The 19,844-nt window shown below is 53.4% G+C and overlaps 1 protein-coding gene across 12 annotated transcripts in view; it reads left to right on the plus strand.

Moving 5' to 3' along the window:
* The window catches only part of CCDC57 (coiled-coil domain containing 57), a 120,791-nt gene that overhangs the window by 5,900 nt on the left and 95,047 nt on the right, over positions 1-19,844 (plus strand). For 11 of the 12 annotated variants that reach the window (XR_011423111.1, XR_002811256.2, XM_070226783.1 and 8 more), the window contains exons 2-8: positions 509-923; positions 3,318-3,426; positions 10,047-10,148; positions 11,834-11,991; positions 12,148-12,222; positions 13,653-13,853; positions 18,528-18,686. Coding sequence is in view for 10 of the 12 variants with exons in the window: in XM_070226783.1 (XP_070082884.1) it covers positions 517-923; positions 3,318-3,426; positions 10,047-10,148; positions 11,834-11,991; positions 12,148-12,222; positions 13,653-13,853; positions 18,528-18,686 (1,211 nt within the window). In the remaining 2 variants the exon portion in view is untranslated. The remainder of the gene's footprint in view (positions 1-508; positions 924-3,317; positions 3,427-10,046; positions 10,149-11,833; positions 11,992-12,147; positions 12,223-13,652; positions 13,854-18,527; positions 18,687-19,844) is intronic. The other variant, XM_070226786.1, reaches the window with a different exon arrangement.

Below are 19,844 nucleotides of genomic sequence, written 5' to 3' on the forward strand. Positions count from 1 at the left end.
AAGAAGAGAGCAAAGGAAGCTGCTCCTGGGTAGTGAATCTCCAGGAGACTGAGTTCTGGCTGCAGAGGAGGAGCCTGGGGTGGGAAGGGGCTTGGCTCTCAAGGGCCGCCCGCTGTCCAGGTCTAGCTCAGCTACTTAGCAGTCTTAGTTTTCTCATCTGCAGAATGGGGAGAGCGCCTCATATATCTTGTAAGGAACCGAGCTTGTAGGTAGCAGTGTTTCCTCTGGTTCCTTCCTCTTCATCCTGCAGGATCCTGGCTTTACTGCCTGTCCCCTCTGCTGTCAGGTGAGGATAGGGCAGAAGGAACCCTCGGGGCCTGGGCCGAGGGAGCCACCTTGTGGCTCTCCTGAATTCACAGTGTGACCAGACAGCTGGTGCCTGGCCCAGACCCTACCCCTGCTTTCGTGACAGCAGTCGCTGTAGGTGGGGATCTGAGGTGGGCCTTGTGGGAGGATGGCGAGGCCCTGACTACCGCTGAGCCTGATGCCCACCTTCTCTTTGCTGCAGCTGCTGCAATGCTGCCTCTGCCCTCGGAGCAGGCCCTGGAGGAGCTGCTGGTTCGCAAGGAGGAGGAGTGGAGAGCACTGCAGGCCCAGCGCTCCCAACTGCAGGAGGCAGCTGTGCAGGAGGTGCAGAGCCGGCTGGAGGAGGCACAAGGGAAGCTGCAGCGCCTGCAGGAGGACTTTGTCTACAACTTGCAGGTGCTGGAGGAGCGGGACCGCGAGCTGGAGCGCTATGACGCTGCGTTCGCCCAGGCCCGAGGGCTGGAGGAGGCCAGGCAGGCCGAGGTGAGCGAGCTGAAGATCGAGGTGGCCAAGTTGAGGCAGGCGCTTGCGACTGAGGCCAGGAGGCTGGAGGACGCGCAGCAGCAGTACCAGCTGAGGTTGCAGGAACATCGCCTGGAGCTGGAGCGGGTCCACAGGTAAAGGGCGGCCAGACTCCGCTCTCCCCCAGGGTGCTGGCAGCCTCCATGCACCTGCCGCTCCCCTGTGCTACCTGGGCGCCCACCCTGAGTCAGTATTTACTGAATGAAGGTAGACAAGACAATGCCTTGGTATCTTTTTCTGGATTCCGATGCAGCTGGAATTATTGGAGAGTGGTTGAAATATTTGGAACTTTTTCCATGAATTCCAAATCTATAGCATTGTAATAAAACATATTTGAGTTTATAATTATTTTATTGATGTGAAATATATATTAATTTCAAAACTAAGTGAGCTGTCTTGAGGCAAGTCAACTAAGAACCTGAGGCTCTGGTCAGAGGGTCCTGTTGGCTGGGCCTCTGGGAACTGGCTCACGTGTCACAGCCTCCTCCTCGGCTCTGCTCAGCAACCATGGTAGTGGGAATTTTGATGAGACAGTAGGAAAGAAAGGTAAGACAGGTTCGTGTGCAAATCTGGTGCTTCCTCTTCCCCTGATTTCAGAGCGTGTGTTTCCCTTATCAGGTGAACCGAGTGCGTCTTGGCAGGGTTTGTTCTCTGCGCGTGTGATGTGTGTGTCCTTGCATGTCACAGCCAGAGCATTCGTCCTGCATGTTCTGTTTTCACTTGATAAGATCTTGAAGAGTTTTCCATGTCATTATGTATTTTCCCAAGGTAAACAGCATTTAAGTACTTTTTTAAAATCACAAAGGTAATGTGTTCTCTTGGTAGAAAGTCTTTTCACCCAGAAGATGGTGAGGCAAAAAGTACAAACTACCTGAGGGGTCTGGTGTGTTTTCCCCGGGAGACGTCATGTCTTATACTTGAGTGGAGGTGTCCTGGACACACTGTTCACAATGGCCTCCCTGCTATTTGTGGCACCTCTTCTGCGTGTCCTGTGTTGAGTTCCGCCACATCCTTTTGAGTGACTGTCTGGCCCTCTGTTGCCTGTGCTGGGCCTGCTCCCTCAGACGGGTGCAGAGCTGCTGGCGGGATAGCAGCAGGTGCCCCTCTGCAGCAGGTGGCTTTCTGTGGCAGCTCAGGGACGAGGAGAGGAGACCCACATCTGTGGGTGCGGGGCCCCCCGGCTCAGAAGCCCCAGGCCCGACGGCCCACATCTCCTGTAAAGATGCACAGGTATAGCTTCCAGGGTCTCTGCCGCAGATACACCAGTCCCAGGAGTTTGTCCCAGGGAAGCTCAAGATGTTTGTGGTCCTTCTACAGGTTCTCCCAGTCCTGAAGGAGGAGGCAGTGTGCGAGTGAGCATGTCACTTACGTGAACAGTGCGGCTTGTAATGTTGTTCACACCCCATACCACCACCCCGGGGACCTGGGAGAGGGCTGTAGAGTTTAACCAAGGTCGACCCCTCTCGGAGTGGGGAAGGGTCTCGATGACGTCTCACCTGCAGTATGGACATTGATGACTGGGCTCTCCCAGACTCCGCTGCTCAGAATTGCACTGTGATGCACTTGGGGCTCCAAGGCAGGTGCATTTAGCACAGCGACACGTGTGGCCGAGTTGCCCTCCATGGAAATACTGATTTTCCTTCCCGGCCATTTTTGAGTGTTGAAAGCACCTTTAAAGTGCTCTGTGTTGTTTTGTGAAGTGTCTCCCCATTCTTTTTGCCAAGTTTGGGACATTTTCAGCTGTTATTTCTTCAAATACCTTTTCAGCCCCACCCTCTTCTTCCTTCTGTTCTGGGACTCCAGTGACGTGAACGTTACATCTTTTGTTATTGTCCCACGGGTTCCCGAGGCTCAGTGTGCTTTCTTTTTCTGTCTGTTTCTCTCTGTTATTTTGATAATATTCAGGGTAATTTCTACAGTGCTGTCTTCCAGTTCTCTGATTCTTTTCTGTACTGTCTTCTCCTGCCATTGAGCCCATCCAGTGAGCCTTTTGTTTTGGTTATTGTACTTTGCAGTTCTCAGATTTCTGTGTAATTCTTTGTCATGTTTTCTTTGCTGAGAGTTTCCCTTTCCCATTTGTTTAGAGTATACTAAATGGCCTGTGGAAGCAGTTTTATGGTGGCACTATAAGATCCTTATTCCAACATCTGTGTCATCTTGGTGTTGGCATCTCTTGACGGTCTTTTCTCAATCAAGTGAGATTTTCCTGGTTCTTGGAGTAACCGCTGACTTTGCATTGTATCCTGGATACTTTGGGAATTCTGTGGGGAGTCTCTGGATCCCATTTCCTGTAGTCTTTTGCAAGCAGTCACCTGTCCAGGTGCAGCACACAGGTCCAGGTGGGGGGAAGTGTTGCTGCCCCCGGGTCTGGTGGAAGCCACCCCACAGAAGCAAAGTGCCAGTTCGTGTTTGTGAAGTTTACCTGCACCACGTGTGTCTGATGGTGACTATTCTGTATAGCTTTTCTTAATGCTGCGTTTTATATGTAGTGACAAGAACAGTGAGATCGACCATCAGCGGGAACAGTATGAAAACCTGAAATGGAAGCTGGAGAGAAGGCTCGAGGAGCTTGATGGTGAACTTGCTCTGCAGAGGCAGGTATGGTGTGCAGAGTTGAGCCCCTTCTCAGCTGCCTGTCCTGCCCGCCCACCCTGAAAGCAGTGGCCCCCGGTAAGGAGAAGACTGTTTTGTTGCCTGTATGGTATCCACGTGATCAAAGTGAAACTCTTGGGGCAGGTTTCCGTTCTGTGATGGTCTGGGGAGAAGGATGAGGGGGAGGTCTGATCTTCCTCTGGAGTAATTCCCACAGTGTCTTCTTTTCTCCGAAATGAATAAACACTTCCTCCCTTATTTATTTTAGGAAAAAGTATTACAAAGTTAAAATTTGAGTTATTGCCTGTAGAAAGAGCTGGGAACTCAAGTTGTGATAAGTGTATTTCCTTCAACAAAACAAGATGTAATCATAAGTTTAAATATAGATGTGTCAGCTGACAGGTGACACTTAAACCTGTCACCAAAATTTCCCCTCAGTGTCACTGAAACTCAGCCTACACTTCTGAGTGTCTCTGCTGTGTTGGGGTTTGGTCAAAGGATTTCCTCCACATTATGGCTAGAGTCCACATCTGTCAGAGCTGTGTGTGGGGGGGGTGATGTGGTCTGCGTGTGTGCAAAAATGATGGGCTGCTTGAGTGCAGGGGTGACATGGGCTGCATGTATGCAGGGGTGACGTGGGGCTTTGTGTGTGCAGGGGTGTTGTAGGGCTGCGTCTGTGCGGGGTGACTGGCTGCATGTGTGCAGGGGTGACAGGCTGCGTATGTGCAGAGGTGATGTGGGCTTCATGGGTGCAGAAGAGATGTAGTCTGCGTGTGTGCAGGGTGATGATCTGCATGTGCAGGGGTGACGTGAACTGTGTCTGTGCAGGGGTGACGTGGGCTGCATGTGCAGGAGTGACGTGGTCTGCATGTGCAGGGGTGACGTGGGCTGTGTCTGTGTAGGGGTGACGTGGGCTGTGCCTGTGCAGGAGTGACGTGGTCTGCATGTGCAGGGGTGACATGGGCTGTGTCTGTGTAGGGGTGACGTGGGCTGTGCCTGTGCAGGAGTGACGTGGGCTGTGCCTGTGCAGGGGTGACATGGGCTGTGTCTGTGTAGGGGTGACGTGGGCTGTGCCTGTGCAGGAGTGACATGGGCTGTGTCTGTGTAGGGGTGACGTGGGCTGTGCCTGTGCAGGAGTGACGTGGGCTGTGCCTGTGCAGGGGTGACATGGGCTGTGTCTGTGTAGGGGTGACGTGGGCTGTGCCTGTGCAGGAGTGACGTGGGCTGTGTCTGTGTAGGGGTGACGTGGGCTGTGCCTGTGCAGGAGTGACGTGGGCTGTGTCTGTGTAGGGGTGATGTGGGCTGTGCCTGTGCAGGAGTGACATGGTCTGCATGTGCAGGGGTAATGTGAGCTATGTCTATGTAGGGGTGACATGGGCTGTGCCTGTGCAGGAGTGACGTGGTCTGCATGTGCAGGGGTAACGTGAACTGTGTCTGTGTAGGGGTGATGTGGGCTGTGCCTGTGCAGGAGTGACGTGGTCTGCATGTGCAGGGGTAACGTGAACTGTGTCTGTGTAGGGGTGATGTGGGCTGTGCCTGTGCAGGAGTGACATGGTCTGCATGTGCAGGGGTAATGTGAGCTATGTCTATGTAGGGGTGACATGGGCTGTGCCTGTGCAGGAGTGACGTGGTCTGCATGTGCAGGGGTGACGTGGGCTGTGTCTGTGTAGGGGTGATGTGGGCTGTGCATGTGCAGGGGTGATGTGGGCTGTGTGTGTGCAGGGGTGACAGGCTTCACGGGTGCAGGGGGATGTGGTCTGTGTGTGTGTGCAGGGGTGACAGGCTTCATGGGTGCAGGGGGACATGGTTTGCATGTGTGCAAAGGTGACGGGCTGCATGGGTGCAGGGGGACGTGGGCTGTTTGTGTGCAGTTGTGACGTGGGCTGCATATTTGCAGGAGTGATGTGGGCTGCATGTGTACAGTAGTGACAAGCTGTGTGGGTACAAGGGGGATGTGGGCTGTGTGGGTGCAGGTGCCAGGGTGACGAGGTCCCCTTCGTCTCCTTCCAGGATGTGCTGAGCTCATGTTGTCATAGCAACAGCCAGTGTTCATGGAAACTGCCTCCACATGCACGTGTGTGACTTTCTCTGCCCCTCACAACAGAGACAGTTTTGATCTGCATTTTACAGATGCGGAACTGAGGTCCAGAGACATTAGCTAACCTGCCCAAGATCCCCTTAATAAGTGGCAGAGCTCTAATTTGAGTCCAAGACATCTCTAGTGTGTGAACTCTTAGCCACTGTTACCCTGCCCCTGGATAACTACTCACACCTTATTTTTAGACTCATGTCCACGATGTCGGACAAGGAGCTGGATTGAGAAGTCAGCCTGTGCTGTGTCCCTGTCTGCCCCTTCTCAGGGTGCCGCTGAGAGCCGCTGAGCTCTGAGCTTGTCCCCTTGTCTCTCGGTGAAGGTGTCACGGGGCAGATGTGTACGGTGTGCCTGTGCTGGGGTCTGCAGTTCTCAAGGACAGACTTGTCATGCTGGCAGAGTAGGCCTGACTGCCTGGCCCACCGTCCCGCAGCACAGCACCAGCGCCCTAGACAGGATGGTGTCCTGTGAGGCGCAGGGCCAGTCAGGATGGAAAGGTGCCGGTGGACACGACTGTCCTTCTGACTGCACTTTCACGCGTGGCTGTGTCTGCCAACCGTGGCCGGCAGAGGCAGAGGCCCCGCCGATGCCCAGGCTTAGCATCCCATAGCGTATCACCCCTTCCTTCCCCGCTGGAAGCTCAAAGTTCGTTGTCTGTGATGCTGCCATCACTCAGAACATCCTTTAGAGCTCTTGAAATTTCCTACAGAGGGTTTTCTGTGGGGATTCTTGGGGACCAAACAACTTTGGTCATTGTGGGCAGGTGTGACTTTTGGAAACAGCTTAGAGTCATTAGAGCAGTGAGGCGGGGCCTGAGCTGGGTGATCAAGGGAAGTCAGTTGTGACTTATCTGAGTAGTGAGGAGTCTCCTCAAGTGGCACCAGAGTCTCTGGGAGGAAGGAAACTTGATGTTTAAACCCTCCAGCATTGGTGTTCTACCGAGGGCTGCTGCCAGAAACCTGGGTGGGCTTTGTCTGGTGGGTTCCGGAACAGTTGGAGCCCTGACGGTTCTCGGGTGCAGTGTGCTTTTGCTTAATCCTTCCCTGCCATCCTCCTCTTACTCTGTCAGAGCTCAAAGCAGGGTCTTCAGTGTGCATTGGCTTCGTGATTTCCTTGGGCCAGGTTCCTGTCCTTTGTTTCCGAAGATCTTTGTGTCCGTTATCGACTTGCCAGAGGTAAAACTGATTCAGTGGTGATAATGATTTTTCTCTTGAAAGATGAAACATAAGATAGTGCGAACTGAGTTAGTCTGGTTAACTCTTATTAGAGCTGTGAGTTGTAGACTGTGGACTTAAGGAAAGCTTCTTCCGTGCTGGTTAGCAGTCACACGAGTAGAAGGCATTGGAGGAGAAATGGAATGATTAGTTAATTCATTTCTTCATCTCAGAAATACTTTTTGAACACGAGGCACGTGGCTGGCACCCTTGCAGTCCCTGGCATTAGGACCTGGCTGCCCCGGGGGCGAGCTAGCACAGTTGACACCTAAACAGGACAGTCTCTAGCTGCAGCATCCCAAGAGCGTTGTCACCTGAGTGACAAAGGGAGGCAGGGTGGGTGGGGCTGACCTGTTAAATAAGGTGGTCAACGTGGCGCCCTGAGAAGAGGACATGTGGGTGAAGTCTGCAGGTGGTGAGGGGTGTGGGAGGGAGTGGCAGGCACCTGTGTGCTTGGGGAGCCTTGGGCCAGCATTCAAGTTCAAGGGGGCCTAGGCAGGGGCAGCTGAGTAGGGCTCACAGGCCCTCATAAGGGTGAACCTTGGCTCCACGTGAGATGAGGAACGCTTAGGGGCTTGGAGGAGAGGCACTGTGAGCTGAGTTGAGTTTTGAGAAGATCATCTGCGGCTGCACTGAGGACAGACTGTGGGGCCGGGGCAGCAGGGAGACCGTGAGGAGGCTGCTGCCGCTTCAAGTGAGAGGTGGGGCCTAGGACCTGGGGGGAAGTGGGCCGGTTTTGGACACACCTATCCGGCGGGGCCCATGGACACGCTGATGGATCTGATGGGGCAAGAGAGGCAGGTGCCTAGGACATACCCAGTTGGGGCTGAGTGCCTGGCAGGTGACTTTCCGTGTATTGAGCCGGGGAACTGTGTGGGGAGGATGGGGAGGGCGGTTGGTCAGGCTGTGTGGGAGGTGGCTCCTGGACTTGTGGGAAGGCGTGTTGGGCAAGAGGAAACTTTGCCTGCCGCAGGTCCAGGGAGTCACGGGGTACAGAGCTGGGAGCCTGGGACATCACCAGAGGGCGAGTATAGACAGAGGAGCTTTCCAGGCTGAGTCTTGAACACAAGGACTGGGGAGGCAGGGGATGTCGGCCAGAGGACTGCAGGGCGCAGGCAGGTGGGGGGCCTAGCAGGAGAGGGGTGCCCAGGAGCAAGGGATCACGGTAGCCCGAGGCAGGCAGAGCCCTACATCTCTAGGGTGAGGTGGGACTGGGAGTGGACATGGATGCAGCAGTGCAGTGCGAGGGCGAGGGCTTCTTGTTCCTGGTTAGATGTACCTGCCAGTCAGGGGCCCGGGCTCCACCTGCGTGATGGCTTCCTTCCCCCTGCTGGCCACAGCCTGCAGAACTTTGAACAGAAACCGAATGCTTCAATATTTTGTAACGCCATAGGAGGAATGAATGTCAATGATTTTCATATTGTGGTTCCAGATGGCGTTACTTATGTGACCCCTTATACTTCATTTTGCTTCTCAAAGGATGAAAACAGTAAATGTGTGTTTTCAGTTGTACTTCTGCACAGTGTTTCTGAGGCCCCCACTCGACCTTCAGAGAATGGGAGAGAGCCAGCCATGCATTTATCACTGGGCAGGTGTGCAGTTGCCCACCTGAGCGGGCACCCTGTCCCCAAGATTGGGTGGCTGGCTGGCAGCCTCAGGCCTCCCTGTGAGCTCCATGTGGAGGCGGGAGCCAGGGAGCCTGAGAGAGGCAGGGCAGAGAGGCCAGAGGGGCTGGGCTCCTGGCTCCATCCCCCTCAGAGAGGGCTATGTCGTCGGGCTCACTCTCCCCTTGATGGGACCTTGGAGACAGAGGAAGGAGGCTCTTCCGTGCAGGAGTAAACCAACAGAGGAAGACGGCCTCGAGGAATGCCGGGGCCTGCATGGGGGAACTGTGGAGGGAAGTTCTGGGGTACAGCTATGCATTAGCCCAGGGAGAAGCCAGACTGGAACATGGAGACCGAGGGCCCAGCAGGATAGCACTGCAGGAGAAGGAAGGTTTGTGCTGTGGGCTGCATCCTGGGAAGTGGACACACTAAGGAAACGTGAGGGGCCGAGGCTGACAGAGAGACAGGCAGACAGCAGACAGACCAGACAGACAGGGAGACAGACAGGCAGAGACAGGCAGATAGGCAGGCAGACAGACCAGACAGACCCACCGACACATGAGACAGGCAGGCAGACAGGCAGAGACACAGACCAGACAGACAGACAGACAGGTGGAGACAGACAGGCAGGGACAGAGGCAGACAGAGAGACAGAGATAGGCAGAGAGACAGACAGGCAGGCAGAGATAGACAGATAAGCAGAGACAGACAGAGAGGCAGGCAGATAGAGAGAGACAGAAGTAAAGAGAGAGAGGAGAGGGGCTGGCCCAGTGGCCGAGTGGTTAAGTTTGCACGCTCCGCTGCAGGTGGCTCACTGTTTCGTTGGTTCGAATCCTGGGCGCGGACATGGCACTGCTCATCAAACCACGCTGAGGCAGCATCCCACATGCCACAACTAGAAAGACCCACAACGAATAACATACAACTATGTACTGGGGGGCTTCGAGGAGAAAAAGGAAAAAAATAAAATTAGAAAAAAAGAGAGAGAGGAGAGTAATTCAGAACAGGAGAAACAAGGAGCTGTGCAAGACGTGAACTGTGACCATTGTTGACTATTGGGTGAGCAGTGAATCATTTTATCGTCCTAATGATTTATCAACTTTTGGCTTTTCGATTCATCCTGTGGGTGAAGCTCGCAAGACGTATGTCTTTACAGAGCCAGGTGTAACAGAGCCAGGATGGCCACACTGGGAGGTATGGGCTGCTCAACTGTTGCCTGTTGTAGCAAGGACCCAGCAGATAGCTCAGAACACTGACACAGGAAATGGTGGCGCCAGCGTGTTATTTAGAGACATAGAGGGAAGCAACAGGAAAAGCGTTAAAAGTGGGTGGTCAGGGCAGGGGCTGGGGAAGGGGCTCCCGGGGCCTCATGTTTCTCGTTGTAAATCCTTCAGCAGCTCTCCAACTGTCCATGCCCAGTGGCTCACTCTGTGCAGAGCAGAAACTGACCTGGCTAGAGGGAGAAATAGGCTGATCCACGTTGTTGGGGTAAACTCTGGCTGCGGTGAGCCCTCCGATGACATTTGTGCAGATATTACAGATGGCGGGTCCTGCTGTCGACTCTGTCGTCTTCTCCGACTCGCTTCTCCAGGGTCTGTGACGGGCTCCCTCCTTCAGGGACCTCTGCTTCCTGACCATTCACTTGTTGGTCATGCGTGGTGGGTCTCTGCTGGGTCCTCACTGTCTACCTTTCACCCTGAGCCCTTTCTGTTCCAGGAGCTGCTGCTGGAGTTTGAATGCGAAACGCAAAAGAGGGAGCATGAATTCCGCCTGCGCGCCGATGGCATGAGCAACTTGGTCTTAATGCACGAGCTCAAGGTAATGGGGGACTGTGACAGTTTCCTCATCAGAAGAGGGAAGCTCCTCTTGAGTGTGAGGCAGCTTCTGAACTGTGAGTTAGGGTTCACACAGAGGCCTCCTCCTCTGCACGTGGACCAAGGCCTCCACCGCATGGAGCCGGGGGCGCCAGGGGAAATCAGCGTCCACCATGGCGCCCACCACTTGCCCCACTCAGGAGTGACCATCACTCTGCCCAACCACTGCTGGTGCCACTGCTCTGGGTGCAGTTACCCTGACCTTGCGGAAGTGCCTTCCCCAGGATAAACTGCCACCCTGATCCTGGCCGAGATGCGAGGGGCTCTGCAAATGCTGTCCTTGGCCTGTGTCCTACCGTGAGCGCTTGGAATGGGCCTGTGAGGAGGTGCTGGGTGTTCCCCATTTACAGCAGAGGAGGCCAGACTCGGGGGGTCAGTGGTCTGCCTGAAGCTCGTGCTGCCAGCCTTGGTGCTAGCTGGGGCCTCTGTGAACTCTTGGGTGAACATGGGGTCTCTGAAGCACCAGCCCTGACATGGCCAGGGCATGTGTGAGGAGCTTGTACGCCTGATCTTTAGCACTGAGGCGATGACCAGCCTTGAGGGAAGCTGCGATTGTGCAGGGGGATGAGGAAGTGGAGGGTGATGCCTCGCCTGGCTCTGCTGGCCCCTACTGGTTACCCCTGGGCTGGCGTACAGCGGCTATTAGTAAGATAGAAACCCTGCCGTAGTGGTCAGCAAGGGCCTGTGCCCCAGGCCTTAAGTCTCCCCACAGTGCTGGAGTCCAAGGGGCAGCACTGGGCCAGCTGGGGGCCCCGGGGCCCCTGGCAGTTTTGTATGGCTGGAGCCCAGGCCAGGCAACCCCCACCCCCAATCTCACCTCCTGGCACAGACACCATTCTCCCAGGAATACTGGCCCAAGTCCTGCCCCTCTGCCTGGGTCCCCCTGACTCCAACCCTGGAGGAATGCTGACCCTTGTGAGCCAGGGCCAGCAGGCATTGGACCTCAAGGCTGGGGCTGCCCCACAGTGACCCTCACCAGGCCACTTTGGGCACTTCTAAGCACCAGGGGAGAGAGGGCAGGCAGGATGTGCAGGGCCACCCTGTGCTCCGCAGCATGGCGGGCAGTCCTGTCAGAGGAGGGCAGCAGGGGCAGGTGGGGCTCCTCCGTCTGCTGTGGGAGTTGGTTACAAACCCCTGAACAGTGACCCCTCCAGGGCCTCATGGCTTACACAAATCAGTAGGAACTGATTTGGGTGCAGTGGCCATTACTGTCACCATATTGTGCAGTCGAGGAACTGAGGCCTTTTGAGATAACTGAGGTTATTTAAAAGTTGATCTGAGTGGGGTTGCTCAGCAGGAAGGCACATTCTCACAACCTCCACCCGAATGTGTGAGTCCAGTATTTACACGATATTCCACCCTGTGCCCAGAGCCGAATGGAGTTCCATTGGTCTGTCAGAGTGATAGTCTCAGCTCCACACGGGCTGTCGAGTGGGTAGCGTGTCTCCTGGTCGAGGGTCTCCTGGGAGTGTTCACCGTGGCAGAATGTGAGGACGTTCTCTCTGTGTTATTGCTTCTTGAGTTCTCATTTTTCTTCCCTCCCGGTGCTGATGAAAGGGTCATGCTCACCTCTGACCCCTAGTTTGTTCCAGTTATATCCTCGTTTTGAATTCTTTTGCTCTCTCAAAGGTTAAACTATTGAACAAAGAGCTTGTGGCTCTGAAAGAAGCTGGAGCAAAGGCTGCAGAGTCTCTACAGAGTGCTGAGATGGCCAGCTCGGAGCTGGAGCGAAGGCTGCAGTGCAGAGACCAAGAGCTCAGGGAGCTTGCCGCAGTGAGGGATGCCCGGTGCGGAGCCTGCCCCGTCTCTCTTGGGTGGTGGAAGCTATGTGCCATGCAGTTTGGACTCTAAGTCTGGAGGTTTCTGCCTGTCTTGGCTTATTTGTGTCAGGCTGGCTTTGCTGTAGTCCCTTACCCGCTTTTTCCACAAATATTTGTTTTTAGGATTGAAGACTTAGAGGGTAAACTTTGCTCTGTGCAGCTGACCAGGAAAAAAGAGGAGGAGATGTTTAGGAGGAAGTGAGTATTTCTGGCTCCTGATGTCAGTGGCCCCTGGGACGGGAGGGAGACCTGGCCGAGGACGGCGAGTATACGGTCCAGGGCAGAGGGTCCCACCAACCAGGGGCCCGCCTGGCCTGCAGACTCACTGCTTTGGATCCGCCATTGTGCTCCGTGCAGAATGTTCTCTAATATTTAGGCTTTTTAGTGTTTTGAAACTTAAAAGTGTTATTAACCAGTTTATCAGTGTTAGATGGCAGCAACAAGTGCTGCTTTGGTGTTACGGTCACCTTCGTTTTAAATGACTGTGGCCAAATCCTTCGACCCTCCTGGCTCTATGCTCTCTGGGTTCTCCAGAGCCACCTCTTCCTGTGGAAATGCATGTGTCATCCCTCAGTGGGGATGTGTACCTGGCAGGGACATGGCGAGTTGTCTGTGTCCTGGGCACTGCTGGGTGTCATGGGGCCCCCAGCATGTAGGCAGGGTGGCAGCCCCTGGGCAGAGACCCTGAGAAAGCTATCAGAGAGTACCCCCCTCAACTGAGATGTGTGAGGCTGTCAGGTGCAGTGGGGGCTTGAGAAAGGCCAGGGCAGGCTTCATGGGGTGGGGAAAGCGAGGCCAGGTGGGTGTGGGGGAGTGCCTTCAGTTGGGGGAACCCAGGCCTGCGGATAGGTGGGCCCTGGGGAACCCGAGAGGGGCAGCGTCCATCCGCTTCAGTTGCCATTTCTTTTCTGGAGCAGCGTCACTGTGGCTACATGTAAAATGCATGCATGATGATCAAGAAGACACCATGTAATGGAGACGGGTGATGGTGGTGCATCAGGGTCGTTTTTCTTATATCTTTTGTTGTGTTGACATGATGTTTGTGCAATATGTACAAATTGAGAAGAAAAACTTTTGAAAATGGGTCTGTTTACTGCCTTTCCACTGTAATCAGATGTGTAGTTGGAAACTGCTTTCCAGACTGCTGGATTGGTGCCCATTGGCAGTGGAGAGAGGGGTTGTGCCCTCAGCTGGCGGCCAGCACGTGGGAGTGCCTCCCAGGGCTGGCACGCTGACCAGCACTCGTGAGGGTGAGCGTCAGTGTTCTCAGCCCCAGATGGTGAGACTGAGGTTGAGTGGACATGTGGGCGCATGAGCAGGTCGTGGCAGAATGTGGCCGCGCCTGGACCACCCCAGGCCGGTGGTGCGGGGGCTGCTTACTTCATGGGCCCAGAGCCTGGCATCTAAGACTTGCTCAGTCAGTGTTTACGTGTGAGGAGTAAACTAGTGAATGCTAGGAAGATAAATAAACAGCGCCTACCTTGCAGAATGGAGCACATGGTCATGATGAGACATGAGCACCACACCCCTGTAGCACAGAAAGTGTGGGAAATGCCGAAAGAGGTTCTGGGATCTGGGGTCCAGAGTGGGGCCCTGCATGAGCTGCTGTGGGACTCGCTGTGTTTCAGGCACGAGGAGCTCGACCGTCTGGCCAGGGAAAGGGATGAGGTGCTGGCAGCGGTAAAGGACGCCCACGTGGAGCAGCTGCGGGTGCTGGAGTCCAGGGCTCTGGAGCTGCAGGCCCACTGCGAGACCCTCGAACTGCAGCTCCACAGGGCCGAACAGAGGCAGGCGGACGCCTTGAAGGAGAAGGATGCCATCATTGACAGGTGAGCGTGTGGGTGGAGTGCCTGGCTGCTCCTTTCCTCTGTTTCAGGTGAAGGGATGTGGGTGCTGGGGTATGGGGGATCACTTCTGGTAGCTCTCTCGTCGTTTTTCTTAGCCAGTCTTTACTTTCCTTTTCTTGTTTTCAAATCATGTCGTTAGTATGTGTGTATGCATGTACGAATGCAGGCATTTATTTATTTGTGGTAAAGTAAACATAATGTAAAATGTACCCTCTTAACCATTTCCAAGTGGGCAGTTCAGTGACATTAAGCGTGTCCACATTGTTGTGCAGCCATCACCCATGCATCTCTAGAAGCCTTTCCATCTTCCCAAACTGACCCTCTGTCCTCATGAAACACCTCCCCTCCCCCTCCCCCAGGCCCTGGCACCCACCGCTCTCCTTTCTGTCTCCATGAATGTGACTCTTCTGGGTCCTTCATGTGAGTGGAATCATACAGTATTTGGTCCTTTTGTGACTGGATTATTCCATGAACCATAGTGTCATCAAGGTTCATCCATGTTGTAGCACGTGTCAAAATTTCCTTCCTTTTTAAGGCAGAATAATATTCCATTGTGTAACTAGACCACATTTTGTTTAGCCAGCATCCGTTGATGGACACTTGGGTTGTTTCTGCCTTTGGCTGTTGTGAACAGTGCTGCTGTGACTGGGGGTGGGGTGTGCAAATATCTGTTCAAGTCTCTTTTTTCAGTTCTTTTGGGTATATACCCAGAAGTGGAATTGCTAGATCACATGGTAATTCTGTGTTTAACTTTCCGAGGAACTGCCAGACTGTTTTCCACAGCGGGCGCACCATTTTGCACAAGGGTTCCAATTTTCCCATTCACTGGTTTCTTTTTATTCCTAGTCTTCTTTCCGGCATCTAGGCTGGGCCAGGACAGGTAAGCAGCCCTGTGCCACTGTGTCTCTGTCTAGGAGAAATGCATACGTGTAGACTCATTGTACTTGTAATTGTAATTGTAACTGAACTGCTGTCTCCTGGCTGCCAGGAAGGGAGTGATCCTTAGAGAAGCGTGTTCACTGAAGACAATGAAGACAATTAGAATCATTTGACAGTGTTTAGCATGCTTAGCAAGTGGCTTTTCCCCTTTGGGGAATATTTCTGTCTCTTTTTTATAGAGAATTCTCTGCCCAGTTATATTCCTATTTGGGAGATAATGGCTCTCACAACTGTAAAATACTAGGAAGTAAAGGCTGATTCAGGAGAGTTTCCTCAGATTTGGCATGTTATTTTATCGTTTGATCTATTACATGAAAGCAGCCGCAGTTGGAGAAGCTGAAGTGACCAAGTCTGACGGGCATGTGTTCCTGCGTGTTCCTCCCTGCTGGGAGGGCTCTCTGGGCCCTTCTCACAGGCCAGGGCTCAGGCCAGTGTTCGGATCTCCAGAGCTTCCTCGCACGGAAGCCGCGGGGCGGGCCTCATTCCGCCTGCCCTCGCCTCTCCGCGTGTCCCTCCTCAGTTTCTTCCTGCTCCTCGGTGTGACCGACCCAGCAGGCTGTGATGAGCAGCGTCCGTGCCAGTCGGGCCTGCTGCTGCCTGGGGCCGCGAGTTGCCAGGAGGGAGCCTCATTTTCTGTCACAATCTTTGCGTTCTGAGACATACTCTGCTTAAAATCAGCAAGAAACACTTGTATCTGGAGCTTGCTGTCTCGTTGGTCCTGTTTGTGGTGATCTTGCAGAGAACGTTAGTTGATGAATGCTCTGATAGAGAAATGAGGACCCCGAGGCAGCTTCGTGAGGACGGCAAGTGCCTTGTGCAGCCGTATAACCTATAACATGGGAGTGTGATGGGGCCACACAGCCATTTTAACTTTCCAGTGCCCACAGTTAAGACACAAAAGAAATTGGTGAAATTAACTTCAGTAACATAGTTATTTAGCCCACCATATTTAAAATGTTATAATGTTGCATATCTTTAACAAAAGTAATCAATATAAAATTATTAATAAAGAAGGATCATTAAATTTTCCTGAACAAAATTATTGCTGAGGTATTTTGCATTTTTTTGGTGCTAAGTTTTGGAGCCACATCTCAGTTCAGACTGGCCACATGCTCAGGAGGCATGGGTGGCCCCTGGCCCTGTGTTGGACAGAGCAGATGTGAACGCTTGCCTGCGGGGGTTCAGGATTGGTAAGGTCAAATTCGCATGCTCTCGGAGCGCTGACCTGGTTGTGCTGGTTGGTGTTGGCAAATGGGAGCAGGAACCAGGAGCACACGTGTGAACATGTGTAAAGCCCTTGCTGTAAGCACATGGCTTCGTGGGGATTCGCTGGAGACTGAGACGAGAGAACAGTATGGTTCTTGAGTTCCAGCAACTTCTCTTGTAGCTGAAGAGGCCCAGCACACACGTGGAATTGTGTAGGAACAACGTCAGGGAGTGCAACAGGAAGCTCAAAGTCCCACTGGACATTGTTGGAGGCCTGGGCAATCGACTTGCCAGGGCCGCCAGCTGCTCCCCTTTCCCACCTGGAACATCAGAAAAGCTCCAGTTACAGGTGACCTGCTGGCTGTTGTCCCTTGGCCCTTAGAACAGAGTTGCTGACAAATGGGCAGAGAGGGAGGTTGTCTTTTTGAGATCCCGATCAGGGCCCCAGCTAGTTTGTGTCCCTTTGTCTTCTCAGCAACATGCGCATGAGCACGTGGAGCCAGAGGAGATCCTTTCCTTTCCCGCGTAACGTCAGACACGGGTGCTGGAGGCTTCAGGACCGAGTGGCTGGTGTGGTGTGGCCAGGCTGAGGGCCCGCTCCTGCGCGTCCCGTACTGCCCCCCTCGCTGGCCAGGCCCACTGGGATGCAGCGCCTGATCGGCCCACGAGGGGGAGGGGCCGCTCTGTGAGGGTTCCTGCGCTCCCCCTGCTGCTTTCTCACCATAGCCTCTGGGACTGGAGCGGGGCTGCCGCCCCAGAGAGGGTGCTGGGTGGAGGCCAGAGGCCGGTGGAGCAGCTCCAGCCCCCAAGCTCTGCCACCAGCCCCAGTGTTCGGTCTTCCCTGGGTGTGCTCTGACGTTTCCAACTCTTTGCAGCCCTTCGGGCACAGACTGAGCCCTTTGTTTTAGGTGGGAGGTCAGTATGAGTTTGGACAGATGGGACTAGAAGTCATTTGTTTAGATTATACGAAGAAAGTGACGTTTTCTTCATGGCAAAGATGAATGTGGGAAATTCTCTGCTTGACAGACTTTCTTCCTCCTTGGAGAAGGTCTGTGACTCCAGACTCCGAGGTGCTGTTTCCAGGCAGGTTCAAAGCGGGCGCGTTTCCTAGGTCGGCAGTGGAGCCAGAAGAGTTGGCATGTGTTCCTGAGCAGTATTGCCTTCCTCTGAGGGGTGTGTGGCACTGTGTCCACTGCGCGGAGTAATTCCCCCTGTTCATCCCAACCTCAGTGTGTAAAGCGTTTTCCCCAGTTGGTTTCGCTGCAGTCCTTTCTGAACAGAAAAATCTTTTTGCTCTGAGTGATGATAACCCTGGCTCGGCCGGGACTGAGGCTGTGGGACCCAGAGCCAGCCCCTGCCCACCACAGCAGGGTCTGCCAATGAGCAGAGCAGGTGTCTTCACCCTGTCCTCACATGTCTGTGCCGGGGCAGGCAGGGCTCGAGGGCGCCCAGGAGGGTAGAGAGCACACGGGTTCTCAGGCAGGGACTCGGACCTGAGGGAAGCTGGGGTGAGGGTGGGGGCAGGAAGAGCCGACACAGCCACCTTGTCCCTGTGGAGTCCACTGACCCTTTGCCAAAGGCATTTTCACCAACGCAGCCACCTTGATGTTGGGGCCGGCCGTTTAAGCTGAAACGTTTAAAGAGCTTTCCTGTCAGGGCAGTCGCTCCCTTCTGCTTCCTGTCTTTGCCCACGTCTGAGTGAGGGTTTGTCTGATGCCCAGGGCAGCCGATCGGGCTTTTGATCCAAGGCCCTGTCAGCTGGAGGCCATTTGCCTTCCCTCGGCTTGTCCAGTGTCTGTATGGCACACCATGGTTGGTCCGCGGGCCTGTGGCTCTGGTCATCAGCCTGTAGGTGACCACTGTGGTCCACCCCACAGCACACTGTGAGCAGCTTGGGAGGGACCTGGGCCAGGGCTGCAAACAGGCTGAACACCCAGTGGCCTTTCACATGGTTGGTGCTGTAGCTTCTATAGTTAATATTTCTAGGTGTCCTCTCCAAGGGTTTTCTTCTTGGGAAATTAGTCCAAGTTTTGGAGAATCTTCTGGGGAATTTACGGTTTCTGTAGAACCTCATTTTACTATTTAATTTGAAAACGTGTACTGAATGTCTGCATGTCGAGGTGCTGCAGAGGCGTGGCGACAGGGGCAGAGGGGAGTCAGACGGCACCACCTCAAGACTGGAGGCTGTGCGGGACCTGCCATGGCTCACCTTTCCCCCTGCTCACCTGGCTCGGGCTTGCACGTTGTAGGTGTCAGTCGATACCTGGCTTGGTGGAATGGCTAGGTGGATATTTCTTCTTGAGTTGGACCATTTCCCAATCTAGGCAAGGATGTCTCCACCCTGATGTGGAGACAGGAGCGTGGGAGAGACGCTGACCTGTAGTGTTTCCTTTGAGGTCCGTGCACATGTGTTTGAGTGTGTGTATTTGTTGGGGACGCCGCGTGAAAGAGAGCTTGAGGGATCAAGGGAGAACCACACCCACATTCACGTAGCTTCCCTTCTTTGCTCAGACTCCGGGAAGACACGGCAGCTCTGAAATCTGGCTGGGATGCCCAGATCGCTCAACTCTCCAAGGAGATGATCGCCAAAGACCTTCAGGCTCAGTCGCTGCAGGGAGAAGAGGGGACACTCCAGGCACAGCTAGCCAGATGCCAGCAGGACATCGGAAGGTGACTGTCCCCAAGGCAGATGTTTTGACTGAGTGCTTTCTAGGGGCAGGTGCCATCCCAGGTGCTAAGGATGTAAAACGGAACAGAATCAAGCCCCTGGCCTGGCATCCTGTTGGGGGAGAAAGACAAGAACCAGGAAACAGAGCTAGAACGTCTGGTGTGGTCGCAAGAAGAGAGAGAGAGTGAAGAAGAGTAGGAAGAAAGGGCGAGGGAGGGCGGGTGGAGAAGGCCTTTTGGTTGGAGGGTGGTGTCAGTCTGGAACAGGGCTGTGAGAGGGTTGTGCTCTTTGAGTCTGTTAAGAATCACCTCTCGATGCTGTTTGTCTGATGGTTAGTGTTTTCGTGTCTTTTATTAGCAGTTGGAATGAACTCTTGAGTGAAGATAATATTCCACTAGCTTTCTTGAGGAATAATGTAAATACAATAGAATGCCCCCATTTAGCAGTATGTGCCGTATGCCTGGCTGTGTAGCCACCTCTGCCGTGGGGTGTAAACCTTCCATCACCAGTTGCCCTCGCCCCCTCTGCAGTCTCTGACCCAGCCCGGCACCCACTTAGCTACTTTCTGTCACTGGGGGTGAGTTTGGCCTGATCTAGAATTTCATCTGAGTGGAATCCTACAGTATATACGCTTTTATAGCTGGCTCTTGGATATTTATTTGAATATTTACTTCAAATTTTCTATTTTTCCCATGTCAGTTTTGGTCTAGTTAGAGGTTTATCAGTTTGCAGGTCTTTTCAGAGAACCAGCTTTTGGTCTCATGGATTTTTCTTGATTGTTTTTCTGTTCTCAGTTTGTTGACATCTACTGTTATCCTCATTATTTTCTTTTTTCTATTTCCTTTGGCTTTAATTTGATGTTCTTTCAATAGATTCTAACGGTGGGATCTTAGATTCTTAATTCTGTGCCATTCCTGTTTTCTAAGAAATGTAAGCATTTCATGCTATAAATTCCCTTTCAAACACTTGCTTAGCTGTGCCCCACAAATTTTCATATTACTCAGTTTAAATTATCTTCTAATATCCCTGGTGATTTCTTCTTTGATCCATAGGTTATTTAGAAATATGTAACTTCATTTTCTATTATTTTGAGATTTCCAGGTATAATTTTGTTACTGCTTTCTAATTTTTTTTTTAACTTTTTATTGAGATTATGATAG

The sequence above is a fragment of the Equus caballus genome, chromosome 11 (assembly GCF_041296265.1).
Source record: "Equus caballus isolate H_3958 breed thoroughbred chromosome 11, TB-T2T, whole genome shotgun sequence".
Taxonomy (NCBI): Eukaryota; Metazoa; Chordata; class Mammalia; order Perissodactyla; family Equidae; genus Equus; species Equus caballus.